The 16388-nt window shown below is 54.5% G+C and overlaps 1 protein-coding gene across 2 annotated transcripts in view; it reads right to left on the reverse strand.

The window, feature by feature from the left end:
* Positions 1-539: 539 nt before the first annotated feature.
* DRD2 (dopamine receptor D2) overlaps positions 540-16388 on the reverse strand; it is a 70853-nt gene continuing 55004 nt past the window's right edge. For both annotated transcript variants that reach the window (XM_019974519.2, XM_070803448.1), the window contains 7 exons: positions 13220-13535; positions 8053-8162; positions 6904-7040; positions 5537-5727; positions 4549-4635; positions 2668-2995; positions 540-1784 (listed from right to left, as the gene is read on the reverse strand). In XM_019974519.2, the coding sequence (XP_019830078.1) occupies positions 1591-1784; positions 2668-2995; positions 4549-4635; positions 5537-5727; positions 6904-7040; positions 8053-8162; positions 13220-13504 (1332 nt within the window). In that variant the 5' untranslated portion in view covers positions 13505-13535 and the 3' untranslated portion in view covers positions 540-1590. The remainder of the gene's footprint in view (positions 1785-2667; positions 2996-4548; positions 4636-5536; positions 5728-6903; positions 7041-8052; positions 8163-13219; positions 13536-16388) is intronic.

A 16388-nucleotide genomic window follows, 5' to 3' on the forward strand; every position in this document is an offset into this window, starting at 1 on the left:
ACAGGGCAAGGGGTGGACACGGACCCGGGCAGGGCTGCACCTCGAAGGCCAGTTTCCAGAAGCCTCGTCCGCCCTGGTGGGTGAGCAGGGCTGAAGCCTGGGCCTGCAGAGGTGCTCGGACCTGGAGAGAGGAGGCCAAGGGCAGGGGGCAGCCTGGCTTGCCCTGTGGCTCTGGTGATTAGGGAGCCCTGGGGACGCCACATGATTCCCACTGGAAATGTTCTGCCTGCCATCCTGGCCAACAGCTGAAGCTCAGGGCCACCCCACAGCAGCACTGAGTGCTCAGATCCACTGGGGAGGAGGGGCCGGGATGAGTAGGACACACACAGGCACATGCCTCTTCTGGTCCTCCCGGCACAGCCCCTGTGCTCCTCCCCCATCCCCACCAGCACCCAGTCCTGTCCCTCTGACGGTGTCAGGGCCCCCCCTCCCTGGGGTCTCTCCATCTCACAGCCCCGCACACACAGAGCCCTGGCCACACCCGATGAGGAGGACGGAGGGGACATTGCACCCCTCGCCCGAGGGAGCCTCGAGGGGACTCTTGTCAAAGTTTTATTAGTGTGGAGCATGTGTAGTGATGTTACAGAGTGTGGGGCCTGAGGAGAGGCTTCCCCTCTCCCCTCAGCAGCTGCTCAGCCGTGGGCTCCTCTAAGGCAGAGGCAACAGAGAAAGGGGACAGGACTGCGAAAAGGCGAGAGGAAGAGAAAAGGACAGTGGTTTGCGGCAGAGGGTGGCAGGCCCCCTGCCAAGGACCCCAGACACCTCCAACCCCGGCCCCAGACATGTGACGAGCCCACCTTCTCTGCCAGAGCCCCCACTAGCCCAGCATTTGCTAAGAAAAGGGCTGTACCCATGTCCGTCAGCAAAGTGGGCTTGGGATGGGGGAGTCCTGTCCACACAGGACCCCCACCTCCACCCCTGCCCCAGGTCCTTGGAGACCCAGGATCCTCCATCTCAGGGGCATGGAAACCTCCTGGTGAGCGGGTGGATCAGGACCACTGCTGTGGATAACTGAGCAGCTCCTGCCAGGCCAGGTGGGAGAAGGGGTGAGGAGTTTGGGCTTCTGCTTCTCTGGGGTCCGTCCAGACCTGGGGTGTACGCGGGTCTCCCAGGCCTGACACTGCCTGGGGTCGTGGCCAGAGCTCTGGCTTCTCAGGTGTGGGCCCTGGGTGGCTGTGACTGTCCACTCCTCCCCACCACCAGCTCCGGCATGGCCTGTGAAAACCAGGCCTCAGAGCCTCGATACTGGCCCCGCAGCCGCAGAGCCCCAAAGCCCCAGAGATAGGTCGGAGAAGGCAGCTGCGTCTTTGGTGCCAAAGAGAGAGGGTCTGGGAGTGGGCGGGGGCCCCCTTGAGCTGCCCCTGAGCCCGGGGGTCCGCCCGTGGCGCCTCGCTCTCCAGCGCTGCCCCCCGCTGCTCCAAGGTGCGCGGATGGTGCGGGGCAGGAGCCAAGCTAACACTGCAGGGCCCGCGGGCGAGGACATGGCCCAGGCTGCCCTGCGCCCCCCTTGCCCGCGGCTCCCGGGGCCCCAGGCGGGGCCGCGGGGCAGGGAAGGGGAGAGGCGGGCTGCTGTGCAGGTAGGCAGCAGGGTCAGCAGTGTAGGATCTTCAGGAAGGCCTTGCGGAACTCGATGTTGAAGGTGGTGTAGATGATGGGGTTCACGGCGCTGTTGACGTAGCCCAGCCACGTGAAGGCGCTGTACAGCACGGGCGGGATGTTGCAGTCACAGTGTATGTTCAGGATGTGGGTGATGAAGAAGGGCAGCCAGCAGATGATGAACACGCCTGCGGGAGAGGGCGCCGGTCAGGGGGCCGGCGCGGGGGCGGGCAGCGCGGGGCCCCAGGGCGCACGGGGTGGGGAGGGGCAGGGGGACTGGACCCGGATCACTTGCTGCAGCCCCGCCCAGGCACCAGTGCGCTCGCCCAAAAGCCTTGTCTCGTTCACCCTCATTTATCTCGGTCGAGGGGGCGGTTAAGGGGGAGGTTGGCGGGGGGGGGGGGGTGTTGAGGGGGGTTCCTCACTGCCCCTTTAATTGTTCACAGCGTTAGTTCCACTGGGTCTTGGTTGAGGCAAGTAAACTTCCTGATTCCTCAACAATAGCAGCATTAACAACAGTGCAGGGTGCTGACTTGAAGTTGTAAAATGCTTTCACCACCGTGCATCACTTGATGACCACAACAACCCTGAGAGGTAGTCTACTCTGCTGACAAGGAGACTGAGAGAAGTGACTTGCTCAGGGTCACTAGGTTCTCAGAGCCACCATGGTACACTGGTCAAGTTCAGATTCTAGAATCAGCACGTGTTTGCATGTGTGATAAGTTGCTTCACTGGTGTCCCAACTCTGCAACCCTGTGGACTGTAGCCCTCCAGGCTCTTCTGTCCATGGGATTCTCCAGGCAAGAATGCTGCCTGAGTTTAAATCACGCATCCTCTCTGATCAAGTGACAGAAGCTCTCTGAACCTCAATTTCCCCATCTTTAAAATGAGCATAATTATAGCATCTACCTAGTCAGGTATGTCATTGGGTTTGACCTGTGCCTGAAAAGTGCCAGTCCTGTGACCTACCAGCCCTGGTTAGGGAGCAATGGCAGGACTACATTGCTGGGTCCGTCGCCCAGCCGGGGTTGGGCAGGGCCGGGCTGCGGCCAGGGGCCAGGGCCGACTCACCGAGAACAATGGCGAGCATCTGGGTGGCCTTCTTCTCCTTCTGCTGGGAGAGCTTCCTGCGGCTCATGGTCTTGAGAGAGGTCCGGGTTTTGCCATTGGGCATGGACTGGATCTCAAAGATCTTGGCAATCTTGGGGTGGTCTTTGGCATGCCCGTTCTTCTCTGGCTTTGCGGGGCTGTCGGGTGTGCTATGCAGGCCGTGGTGGGATGGGTCGGGGAGGGTCAGCTGGTGGTGGCTGGGGGGCATGGGGCTGTATCGGGTCCTCTCAGGCGGGCTGGTGCTGGAGAGCATCTCCATCTCTAGCTCCTGGGCTCGGCGGGCAGCCTCCTGCACAGAGGCAGAGAGCACTGGGTGGAGCCAGGCAAGCTCTCAGCCCTCGGCCACCCAGCTTCGCCTGGCAGCCCTGGCCTCCCTGGCCTCACCCAGGCTCCCTTATCTCCTCTGGAGACCCCTGCAAGCATCCCAGGGTCCCTCTGCCAGAGAGGCAAGGGGGATGGTCACTGGGAGGCAAGGGCTGTGTGGGTACAGGACCCAGGGCCCACGGCAGCCTCCGCCTGCCGGGTCACCCCCAGCCCCTTCCTGGAGCAATCCTCAAGCAGCCTCAGTGATCTCACCACCACTCTGTGGGGGCTTCATACCCAGGCACTTCTCTTCCAGGAGCTGAGCAACACTTGCTGAGTGCCAAGCTGAGTGCCAGGAGCCAAGCTGGATGCTGAGAGTAAGTTAGTGATTGACATTTAGTGCCTGCCTCTCCAGGAGCTCATGTTCTAACCACAGAGAGGGCACCCTGTTCTTCTTGCCCCGGCTGACCTGAGGCACTTGCACCAGCACTCACAGGTGAGCTCCACTTCTGCTAGACTGCTGGAGGTGCCGAAGGGTGAACCCCCCATCCCCACATCTTCCCTGCTGGGCTGATCTGGAGGGCCCTGACCTCAGGTCTTCACGGCTCCCCAGGTCCTTCCCCATGCCCCCTTATTCCAGGCTTTGGGGTCTCAGTCTGAGCTTCTGAAATGCAGCCTCACTGTGCCCTGATCCTTGCCCTCAAGTGGTTCCGTGGAGTCCTGCCTTTGCTGGTGAACGTCAACTGCTCAGATGACAAGTGGGGGCCCTGCTTGCTGAAGACACCTGACCTGGACTCAGTGTACAGTTCTCCGTGTGTTCCCTGGCCCCCATCCTCTGCTCATGCTGGGGGAAGGGACATCTGCTGCTTGGACCCCGGTGCTACTATCCCTGGGCAAAGCCTGGGATCTGCTGGGATTGTGGGTTTCTGGGCTCTAATTACAGGCTGCACTTCACCGTGAGCCCTGAGTGCTCTGCTCTCTCCCTCCTGCCACAAGCTCCCAGCTTCCAGCCCCCAAACCTGCCTGTCTGTCAGGCGGTATGTGCAAATAAAAAGAACATGGGCATGGGTTTCAGAGAGTCATTTAGGTCTGGGCTCAGCTATTCATTCTCTCGCTAACTGTTTAGCCTTGGGTGAGTTACCTAACCTCTCTGAGCCTCTGTTTCCTCTTCTGTAAAATGAAGATCCATAAAATCAATAAGACTTACCTCTCAGGGTCGCTGTGAGGATTTGATGAGAAAATAGAAAGATGGTAGATGTTCTATTAATGGTCATAGCCATTAATATTATTGTTATATGGCCAAGTGCTTTCTCCCATCCACCTCCTTACACTAAGGGTAATTCTTTGTGCCCTGAAGAATTAATTGAGCTGTCCTGCTCCACGCCTACTTATGAGTGTGTGTGGTGAGCTTGGCCTCAGCTGAGGCAAAGTGGGGGTCCTGGGAGGGGCTCATCCCTCGGACCAGTTGGTGAGGTCTCGGCGGATCGTTTCCCTGGAGGTAGACAGGCAGGGCTCTGGGTCCCTGACCTGAACACTTACCACTCTCCGCCTGTTCACTGGGAAACTCCCATTAGACTTCATGATAACGGTGCAGAGTTTCATGTCCTCGGGGTGAGTACAGTTGCCCTGTGGAGTGAGCCAGTACATGGGTCATGATGGGGAGGGGGGTGGGGACAGAAACCCAATGCAGGGTAGTCAGGCTGGGCACGGGAGCTCAGAGAAAGGCAGAGATTAGGAGGGTGGGGCCTGAGCAGGCAACTGAGGCAAGGTTGAAGGTCGGTACTGTGACATGATGAGGTGGGCAGGAGGAGGGACAACAGGACTCTGACTTCTAAGTGGCACCTGCTAAGGATCTGGCACCCTATCGGGCATGCCCAGTCCCTCTCACGCTGAATCCTCAAGACCACCCTGTGAGATCAGTGTTCTTATTCACGCTTAACAGATGAGAAGACAGAGGCTCAGAGAGGTTAAGCAACTTGCCCAAGGACACTCAGCAAAAAAGCAGCAGTGCCAGGATTTGAACATGATGTGTCTAAGCCCCAAGCTCTTATTCCTTCTGTGCCCACATACCATCTTCCTCTGGAAGGGTTGAGTGGGGGTGGAGGGGAGGAAGAAGTCACAAGATACAAGGATGGAAATGCAAAGGGGGCAAAGGGGGGAAGCAGGTGAGAGCAGGTGAGCAGGAGAATTGAGCAGAAGAGGATGGAGCACAGAAAAGAAATAAAATGGGATGAAGGTGTCAGAGGGACGGAAAGGGAGATGGAAGGCTAGAGTGAGCGAAGGAAGAGGAAGGAAAGCAAAGGAGAGGAGCAAGCCGGGTGCAAGAACTGCTGCGCTCAGACAAAGGTTTCCTCCCAGGTGGTCTCCACCCCCTCCCCACCTACCCATCCTGGAGACTCAAGTTGCCCACTAAGGTCCCAGCTCTGAAATCTGCCCTCCTCCTGGCTCCTTTAGCCTGGACCCCAGCCCACCCCGCCCCCCGGGTCACGGTGAGGCAGAGACATTGGGGGGGGGCGGGTCTCGGGACCTTGAGCGGGGCCTTCAGGTTGGCCCGGAAAGCCCGGCTGCTGCGCTTGGTGTTGACGCGCTTGCGCCGCCTGCGGAGGACGATGTAGATCTTGATGTAGACCAGCAGGGTGACGATGAAGGGCACGTAGAAGGAGACGATGGAGGAGTAGACCACGAAGGCGGGGTTGGCGATGATGCACTCGTTCTGGTCTGGGGAGGGAAGAAGGAAAGCCCTGGGGGTGGGCGTGTCAGCGAGGCCCCCCCACCTGGGGCCACAGTGTCTGCCTGCCACCAAGGAGCAATGTTTACAGAGAGTACGGCTCGATGCCTAAGGTGGCCTGGAAGCCTTAGATGTAAACACGCAAATCAGAGTATTAAAAACAACCATGAACAAAAAGCTGCTTCCAAGTGTTTCCATTAATAACCCCTCGTTGCTTCGTCATTGGTTTTGTCATCCATGAGCCCACAAGTGGAGCCACGTTTTTTTTTGGAAAAAATAATGGGAGAAAACAATTTTTAAAAAGTAGCTTATTATTTTAGCTTTTCCTGTGTGTTGCGGGGGGAGATCTGACACCTTTTAATTTTAGGAACAAGACCACTTGGTCCTCTTTGCTAAACTCAACCTGTGTTCCACTGGCTTTCCACGTTCCCTGTCAGATCTAGCAGATGACTGTGCTGTCTCCCAGGGCCTTTCCAGATTAATTCAACCATGTATAGCCCCATTCCTGCTTCTTGAAATTCCCATGACTCTTAGATTTTTAACCACATGCTTTTGAGTCTTCCTGTGTCCTGTCCAGTAATGGTCTCCAAAGGCACGCTGGCATTATGTGCAAGGCATTATGTGAGGCATTATGAGCCCCCAGAGGCTCCCACATGGCGGCTGTGCCTTCTCTGAGATGCTCCTGACTGCCTCACACAGGACCCGGTCACGATGGGCTAGCCTCTTATTTTTTTCTACCTTTTCTGCTCCAGGTGGCTCAGGCCTGGCCTGAGTTTGGCCAGTCCTTGGGGCTGAAGCTTCATTATCAGGGGTGATGGAGGCCCAGCAGCTTCCCACCCTGGGTGCATACACACAGACAGGCACAGACATGCAGTCTGCCAGGCTGTCTGGTTGGCTCCAATTTAATAAAGTTGAAAATCTCCAGGCATCCTCCTGAAGCATTATCCCCATTCCTCACCCAACACCATTGTGCTCCAAGCCATTTTTCCTCTCTGACCTTACCAGGAACAATCCAGGAGACCGGAGTCACCCTGACCCAGGAGACTCAGCCTGGCTTCAGTCTAAGGTGGTGAACAGGCTCTTGGTGGGCCACCACCCATGTCCACGCCAGGGTTCAGCTCCCTCAGGGGCCAGCTGAGCCCCAGGAGGACAGAGGCAGGACTCACCTGTGTTGTTGAGTCCGAAGAGCATCGGGCAGGAAATGGTAAAGGACAGGACCCAGACGATGGCGATCATGACCGTGACCCGGCGCTTGGAGCTGTAACGTGTGTTGTAGAGCATGGGCATGGCCACGGCTGTGTACCTGCAAGGGCGCGGGGGTGGCCCCTGAGTCTGGGGCGCAGGCCCAGGGACTCCTCACTCCACAGAGACACCCCACTTTGGGATGATGGAAAATTGGTCCCCCTCCTGTTTACCCTAAATCAACCCTTTCTTGTCCCGTACTTAGCAAGGAAGTTGGTGACGCTCATCAAGTGCTTACTGACTGACAGGCTACCATTCAATCCTAGGCTGTGTCTGCCACTCCAATCTCCCTGCTTGGATTTTAGGTTGCGTGAGGGGCCATGGCCTGGGTCTTTGCATCTTTGAAACTGGACCTGCTGCACCTGTGCTGGGCCCAGGGAGGGTAGACGTGTTTATTGATGGATTGCTACCTGGGACCCATAAAGCAAGGATTAGGTCTCATTCAGCAGAAAAGAATAACAACGGTAATTGCTTATGATGCCACACACGGTTCTGCTCAGCACGTCTCAGACATCAGCTCCATTCATCTTCCAAGAATTCTGTTAAGGGCAGAGAGCCAGGGCTTCTGGAAGCCCATATGACTTGTGTGTGCAATTTAGTAAAAGGCTCCAAATGTAGAACTTAGCAAAGTGAGCTGAGCCTGAGTCCCCCTTGGCAAGGTGCCCTATGCGGGACAGAAAACACTCAACTGACAGTAGAGTCACACATGGGCAGGTGTCATCATCTTGGTTTCTAGACAATGAAACTCGGGTTCTAAGAACATCCACAATCTGCCCAAGGTCATGTAAGTAAGAAGAGATAGGGCCTCCTGCAGTCATGTCAAGCGCGTTCTCTTCTATGCTGATCTCTGTCCAGGGGTGCTTGGTCACATTATTGTCCACAGACACCTCCCTTTATGGGGTCTGTCCTCTCCCAGCCAGACACATATGCACACACACATGTATACAAACATGTGGACTCAGGCACACAGCCAGCCGCGCAGCATCATGGATAGAGCCTGACCCTGCAGGAGAGGCAGGGCAGCCCGCAAGGTGGATGGTCTGGGTCGCCTCTCCCGCCCTGGCTGGGCTCACCTGTCGATGCTGATGGCACACAGGTTCAGGATGCTGGCTGTGCACATCATGACATCCAGGGTGACAAAGATGTCACAGTGAATCCTGCTGAATTTCCACTCGCCCACCACCTGGAGACAAAGTAACATAATGGGTGGACAGCCCAGGATACTGGCCCATGCACCAGAGCTCGGTCTCCTGGGGTGATGGGCTCAGCTGCAGTCTGATGGGTTTCAGTGATGGGTCTCCAGCCTGGGGAGAAAAGGGGCAGCCATGGGAGTTGTGCTCGTGGGTCAGTGAGGTCCTTGCCCGGCTCACCTCTCCTCCTAGACACGTAAGGCCACTCACTCTGTGCCAAGACATTTGGGAGAAGAAAGATGATGAAATTGTACAAGTGCTTCAGCTTTGAACCTTCATCTGTAAAACCTTTGTGTGAATACCTTACGACTCTCATGTTACCAATAGGGAAACTGCCCCAGAAAAGGGTGGGGACTCGCCCGAGGCCTTTCAGCTATGTTTCTGGACTCGCCCTGGCCCAGGTATCTTGGGGTGGCGGACTGGGCTGCTCCTTCAGTGCCCAGCATGGGGTATGACACAGAGCTGGGACTCAGTAAGTGTCTGTGAAGAGCAATGGTGATTATGAAACAGTGAAGACATTTCTACTCCTTGCTGCACTTGGAGAATGAAAGAGGGGGAAGCTTTAGGAAGAACAGAATGGGCTGGAGATGTGTAATAAATCATCCCTGGTTCAGTGCAGAACCATGAGGCCAGCTTATGACACAAGCATTTCATACCCTTCTTTCCCCTGACACACACACGCATACCCCACATGCACACCCCCACCCCACAACTCCCCTTTACACATACAGACACACACACTCACTTAGCAGGCTACCCTGGCAGCTGTGGAAGCTTGGAGCAGCCCCATCCCTGGGGACAAGAGTCAAGACAGGGAGATAAAACTTGGGTCATTACCTATTGGAGAAAGAGGAGCAGGAAAGCCCATCCTGGTGATGGGAGCAGAGCAGTAGCCACTCTGTGCGGCACAGCAGGGCTAGTTACAAAGCTCATTCTCAGTGCTGCCTTCTTAGCTGCTCACAGGCATAAAGCCAATTGCTGGCATAAGGACAGTGATGGGCAGTGCATGGAGGAAACTGTAGCTTTTCCTGGAAGACAGGAAGCTTCTTGTGTGGGCACTGCCGTCTCTGGGGCTCACGTGGGGTAAGGGTATCTAAGCGCTGGCCAGGCAGCCATGCTGCCAGGGTAGGGGGCGTGGGATAGGAGGGGCTTCCCTGGCATCAACAGAGTCTACCTTTAAGGCACCCCTGGGAGAGTCCCAGGCACACCTGGCTCTGTGCCCCACCTTGACATCCTCCTAGGGTAGGACCAGTATTTCCAAGCTGCTCTCACCCACCTGGCAACCTAGGTCTGAGATATCAGGGTCGTCTCCTCCATCCTCCTCGCTTCCTTCCCTCTTCCCTGCCTTCATTACTTCTAATAGACACATACTGAGCATCTTATTATGTGTCCAGCTCTGTCCTAGGCTCTGGGGCACAGCGGTGAACAATCCTGACAAAGTCTTTAGGGAGCTCTCAACCCCTGTCCCTAAAGGGTTTCCCGGAGCACAGAAGAAGTGGGAGGGGGGCTTCCTGCAAGGTCCCAGGAACAGCTGCTCTAGAATGCAGGTTGGGGCTTCTGAATCAAAGGCTCAAGAAAGTGTGTCAGTAGCCACTGTTTATAGAATATCTGCCACGAGCACTTTACCTCATTTATTGTAACTTAAAGCTCATGGAGTTGGACACGACTGAGCAACTGAACTGAACTGAACTGAAAGCTCATACAAGAGGGTGCTGCTTATGCCCACTCCTGGATGAGGGGTGAAGCTCTGGAGTACACCCAGATCATGTGCAGCAGGGCTGGGATTTGAAGCGAGTTTTGGGGGCAGCACATCCTATGCTCTCTCCCGAGCTGCTTTGGAAGGGACCATCTAGTTTGTCAGAAGAGGAGACAATTACGTAAAAAGTCCTTAGATAAACAGGGCTTTCCAGGTGGCGTCAGTGGTAAAATATCTGCCTACCAATGCAGGAGAGGCAAGAGACATGGGTTTGATTCCTGGAGCAGGAAGATCCCCTGGAGAAGGAAATGGCAACCCACTGCTATAGTATTCTTGCCTGGAAAATTCCATGGATAGAGGAGCTTAGTGGGCTACAGTCCGTGTGGTCACAGAGTCAGACACGGCTGACTAAGCACAAGCACTAGATAAGCATAAAGTGGGAAAGCAGCGATTATAACTGCTAGCCCCACTCCAGGGCTGTTTCCTCGGAACCTTTGACAACGTTCATCAACATCCTTGCTTACATGAGGCTGGGATCTGCAGAACGGGCTTTGTCATCTCCATCAGACTCCACTGTAATGGCCCTGCCGGGGCCTCAGACCCCAGCCCCAGGGATGCTCGTGGCTGTTGACTAAGTCAGTGACTGTGATCTGAGTCTGTTACATCTGCGCTTCTGGAAAATGCACCCAGCAAACCCTCCCTTCAAAGGACTGTGAGGCCAAAACAGCACGGGCTGGCAACTGGCTCTCTTCTCTCAGCTTCTCCAGATGCAAGGTGGTAGGGTCAAGACCGGAACTGGGTCCTCTCACCCCAAAACCAGCGTGCTTTCCTTATTCTGAGCAGAATAAAGGATGCACACCCAGTCCCACCTAGCCGGGTGCCGGCTGATGTTATCAGAGGATTTAACATCCGTGGAAATGGAACCAGATGGAAAATTCTGGACAACCAGGGCATCTCCTGGAGAGAACACAGTATAGGCTGAGAGGATGCTTTAACAGGATATTGGCATAGGGTGAGACTCCACACTCTCTAGGGACAATAAGTAGCTGAGATGATGTCATGCAAGCAAGGCCCACTGTCCAGCTCTTGTTTTGATGGAAGAGTTTGAGCACTGCTGTCTGAACTACCACTCTCCTCTCTCCCCTGAAAGACTGAACTTCACCTTTAAAATAATGTGAACAGATAATGTTTAAAATATCCGTGTGAAGGACTTAAAGATTCCTAGGTGCCCTAACACACACGTTGGGTCCTGCCTTAGAGGGTCTAGGTAGGGGTGGTGGGTCTGAAAGCCCCAGAACCCACACCCAGAGCCCTGGGTAGAGCATTCCTCTGGAAGAGGGCGTCTCTTTGCCTGGATACGGGGAAGGTGGAGGGGGTAACGATCTACTGTCACCTTCGTCTTCATCACCGTTGCATGGCTACTCGTACACGCTGCTTACTATGTGCCTGCTGTCATTCTAACCACTCTTCATATATTAACCCACGTGATTCTCAAACAACGCTTACGATGTAAGTTCTGTGATGATCTCCATTCTGTAGATGAGAAGACCAAGCACAGAGAAGTTGCTTGCTTGGCCAGACACCCATCATTTTTTTTTCCTACTTGTCTGTGGCCTGGGAACCCACTTTACAAGGGAGCAGGAGGGGAATAGCCCCAAGAAACAGAAAGGCGTTCCGGAGGGGGAGGCCCTCAGAAAGGACGTGGGCCCGACCGAGGCTCGGGGACCCCGTGAACGTGCCATCATGGAGGAACCGGATGCCTGGCCCCTGGTACCTGTGTGTTTTTAGCTTGTGTTGTTTCTATTGTTTGTTTCTTGCTGGTTCTCTCTTAACATTCCGGTCACTTTGAAAGCTACAACCTGTCTGGGTCATGCCAGAGGAAACCAGGGGAGTGCTGGCCCAGAGCTCCCTGTGGTTGTGACAACAGGAGGCCCTGGGTACATGGAGACAGAGGGACCAAGCTCCCCTCCCTGCCTCTGCTTCTTCTCCTGATGTCTCCTCTGCTCAACCTCAACCAACAACAGTTTCTTGTTTTCTTTACATGGTGGAAGCCTTTCCCTCCCAGGCAGGGGCTTGCCTCTATAGCACAGGTAATTTCCCCTCGCATCCAGGGCAGGAAGGTCACAACACAGAGATCTTAGTGACCTTGGTGTCTGAATACATGCCCAGTTTCCCATGTAGCCAGACAGCACCCCAGAACCCTGAGAAGAGAAAAGGGCACCCAGCCTGTGCCCACTCCAGGCCCCTAGTCCCCCCTTCATCTACCTGTCACCTCTAGAGTGTGTCCTCCTGGAGGCGGGGCCCCACTTTGGGAATCCCAGAGGTTTCTCCCTTTGCTGCATGATCTGGATACAGACAGGCAACTTCTCACAGCTTCTGTTTCCCCTTCCTTAAAGTGTGAAGAATGGTATCAACTCAGGAGCAGCAGGAGTATTTGCTAAGAGTGGGTCTGTAAAGAGCCTGGTAGTTCCTGGCCCACAGTGGGGGCTTCAGGCTGGGTGGGCTCTGTCCCCAGCCTAGCAGTGGGTCACTGCGTGGTCCTTCCTGAAGAAAGGAGCTGGAGTGCAGTTGACAGACACCTCAACCTCGAGGTCCCGGACACACGGTGGGGTGGGGAGGCAGAGAGGAGAGTGTGGAGCCGCAGCCCCCGTTCTGAAGTTGGGGAGAGGGGTGAAGACGTCAGGCCTGGGAGCACAAGCCTCTGCCGTCCTCAGGGATCCTCATCAATGACTCCCATCCTCCACGTGACCTAATGAACCAACTCTGGGGCCCCGGCTCCAGTCACCGTGTGAGGCTGGAGAAGTCACCTAACTTCTCTGACCATCCAGCTCACCATCTAGAAGATGCCGTGAGGACTCAGTGGGAAGATGCTTCAAAGATGCTTCTTTGAAGGACTAACACAAAGCCTGACACTTAGCGCATGCATGCTTCGGTTATGTCCAACTCTGTGCAACCCCATGGACCGCAGCCCGCCAGGCTCCTCTGTGCATGGGATTCTCCAGGCAAGAATACAGGAGTGGGGTGCCATTTCCTTCTCCAGGGGATCTTCCCGACCCAAGGATCGAACCCGCATCACTTACATCTTCTGCACTGGCAGGCAGGTTGTTTACCCTTAGCCCCACCTGGGAAGCCCCTGGCATTTACTTAGTAAGCACCTTATAACCTGTAGTCAGGGCTGTTAAGGAGACAATCCACCCATTTTTGTGAGACTGAGCCCAGAGTGGAGAGAGGGCCTTCCTGAGAAGCCACACTCTTGAGGGGTACCAGCGAGGAGCCTGGACTCCTCACCGGATGGGAACCAGTGAGGAGCGTCTCCAGGGGAGGTGCCAGAGCACTGCGGGGGCCCAGACCTACCTCCAGGTAGACCACCCAGGGCATGACCAGCGTGGCCACCAGGAGGTCAGCCACAGCGAGGCTGACGATCAGGTAGTTGGTGGTGGTCTGCAGCGCCTTCTCGCGGGACACAGCCATGCACACCAGCACGTTGCCAAAGACGATGACGAAGATGAGCAGGGTGAGCAGCATGGCATAGTAGTTGTAGGGGGGCCTGTCAGCCTTCCCTTCGGACCCATTGAAGGGCCGGCTCCAGTTCCGGCTCTCTGGATCATCATCATACCAGGACAGGTTCAGCGGATCCATGGGGGCAGCGGGGCCACTGGGTGGCCAGGCTCTGGCCAGGAGAAACGGACACAGGGAGTGAGCAGGAGGACCTCCCAAAGCATGCTGTTACCCATGGGAGGCTCGGGGCTAACGCCCACCACTGGAGGTTACAAGAGAATTCTCCAGCCTCAGGATTTTAAGTTTGCATCCCAAAATTTTCTTGAAATATTGCAGCCTACTGCCACTCTTCTGCTAGCAGGTTCTTGCTGATGGTAAAACAAATGAGAAAGTACCATTTTTCAAAGTATAATAAAATCAATGAGCTTGAAAAGAGCTGATCATTTATTCACCCACTTATTCAACAAACAATTAAGCACATCCCATGCCCCACACAAATCCGCGAGGAGATATGCATTCATTCCCTCTTGATTCTGTAATTGCTTATTGAACATTGTTCTGTATAATGCCAGAAACAGGCAGGAAAAAAATATACAAGGAACAATAGCCAATTAACCAAGCAATTAAATGTCTGAGTGGTAGGCGTTAGGAAATGGAATGAGGAGAGAGACACAACCTAGTTTAGGGATTCAAAGGCTTTCCTGAGGAAGTGATGTTCAACAAACACCTGCAGGGTGTCGCCAGGTAAACAGTTGGGAACCAGGGGAAGGGTCCAGACATAGGAAGCAGGTAAGCAAATGATGGAGCTGGAGAGTGGGTGCCATGTGAGAGGGATAGCAGGGGATCCGGGGCAGCTGGAGCGCAGAGTTTAGAGTGAGTTGAACTGGAGGCCGCAATGGGCTTGATCCTAGAAGGTTTTATAAATCACTCCAGGAGTTTAGACTTGACCTTAAGGGCAGCAGGAGCCACATGATGAGATTTGCCTTTCAGAGAGAAGAGGCTGACTGCCGTGCAGAGAATAGAAGGGTGCTGTTAAGTGGAGAGGCAGGTCACCAGCTGGGAGGCTGCAGGGACTCCAGGAAGAGCTTATGAGTGCCTTTGTGCACTGAGAGCCCTGAGAAATGGGCATCTCATCTCAGAGGGAAAAGACTTCCTGAGGGAGGCGTCATTGGAGATGAAGTAGACAGAGGAGTGAGCCAGGCAACTGAGTCCAGGGGCTATGTCCCAGCCAGAGGGAACACAATGTGGTCCCAAATAGCAATCAATTCTGCTTGGCTAAAACTGTAAAGCATGATGGAGAAGCTGGGGAAAATTAAACCAGAGGGCTCTTCACGGGGCAGAATGTGTCTTATAAGCTTGGAGTCCCTGAAAGTCCAGGTACAGAGGAATGACTCCATTGGATTTGTTTTTAGGAAAAGTTGCTGACTGTGCAGTCAGCAGGGATATTAGCAGGAAGTGAGGTTGTGACTGTAATTCAGATAAGAGATGGTGGTCCTCTGAATGATGGTGTGGGGATGAACATGGAGCGACATGTTCAGAGTCAGTAGCTAACCTGTCGATTTCATAGAATTTGATCACTGGATAGATGTGGGGTGGGAGTGGGAGTAGGCAAGTCGGGAAAGAAGGAGACAAGGATAACTTCAGATTTCTGTATTGGGCTCTGAGCGGCTTGGAGATGCTCCTTCCTGAAAAAAGAAAGCGGAGGGGCTCAGAGGCAGCAGGCATGGATGAGCTTGACAGCCTGTGTTTTGGTTGTGATTGAAACATAATGCACACATAATACAGTTGGCTCTCCTGCTAACAAAAGTGTTCCTATTTCACACAATGGAACTAAATGAACAGTACTTCAAGGCATTCCATACAGAGCTCCACAACTTCTGGGTGTTTTGCTACCCGAACGGGTTTGAAATCCAGCAGTTTATTCCAATAGGTCTGAACATGGTACTATATCCAAATCAGGGAGGAGGGCACACCAGCCTCGACAGGTCAGAGGGGCGCCCTGGAGAAGAGTCTGCCCAGCTTCACCTCGCTAACACATCTGCTCTGCCAGCTCTCAGCAGAGTGTAGATGGTGTCCAACCCAGCACCACCACTCCGGAGCCTCTTAGGGGAAAGCAAAATGCCTAATTCCATGAGGAGTGACATGGAATGCCATCCTTGCAACAAGTCTTCCAGTTCCAAGGGAGCGAAGCACTGTGCCCTGTGGAGGCTGCCCTCTGCAAAGCCCACTGGCTCCTCTTCCCATTTGGAGGCCACAGCAGGAGACCTGCATGTCTGTATTGATCAGGCAGCAGGGGCTGCTCCCGCCGTTCATTTACTCCATCAGCATCTATCGAGCTTGCCGGGCAGAAAGCACTGTGCCGAGCATTGTCAGGGGCCTGAGAAATCAGAGACACACTCCCTTCCCCACAATCCTGACTGCGCCTCTGCCCTGCTCCCACCTCTTTGGTTCCTTCCTCTGTAGAGCCAGCAGCATCTGCTGGGGACTCTCAGCCCCCTGTCCCTCCCATCCCACCCATCTCCATGCCCAACCAGACTTTCATTTCTGCAGCACGATTCTGACCCTACATATGATGACAGCTTCATCTGCCTGCAAAGGATGTGATCGTTTGCCAAGTTTTTTTCTTTTTTAGATATATTATCTCATTTACCCTCAAAATAACCTCTAAGGCTTGTAGTTCTCATCCTCACTCTACGAATCAGAAAAGTACCTGGAAAACTTCTTTCCCTTGCCCCTACTGGCTAGTCCTACATGTCTTTCAAAGCAAGCCCCTCCCAGAATCCTCCTGTCCTGGAATCTGTTCCAAGTTCTCCTGGTTGGACCATCTCCCTCCTTACTGGGGGCTCCCAAGGCATTGCCTCATGGTTCTGTTCTGGAACATTCTCCCTTCATGTGTCTATTTGGTTCATTTGTGTGTGTGTGTAAGCATCTCCAGGGTTACACCATATCTTGCTCATGCCTCATCTTATTCGTGGGATAAACAAAAAGCATACTATCTTGCTTTTCCCTTCTGACTCTTAATGAT

This window comes from Bos indicus, chromosome 15 (genome assembly GCF_029378745.1).
Source record: "Bos indicus isolate NIAB-ARS_2022 breed Sahiwal x Tharparkar chromosome 15, NIAB-ARS_B.indTharparkar_mat_pri_1.0, whole genome shotgun sequence".
Taxonomy (NCBI): domain Eukaryota; kingdom Metazoa; phylum Chordata; class Mammalia; order Artiodactyla; family Bovidae; genus Bos; species Bos indicus.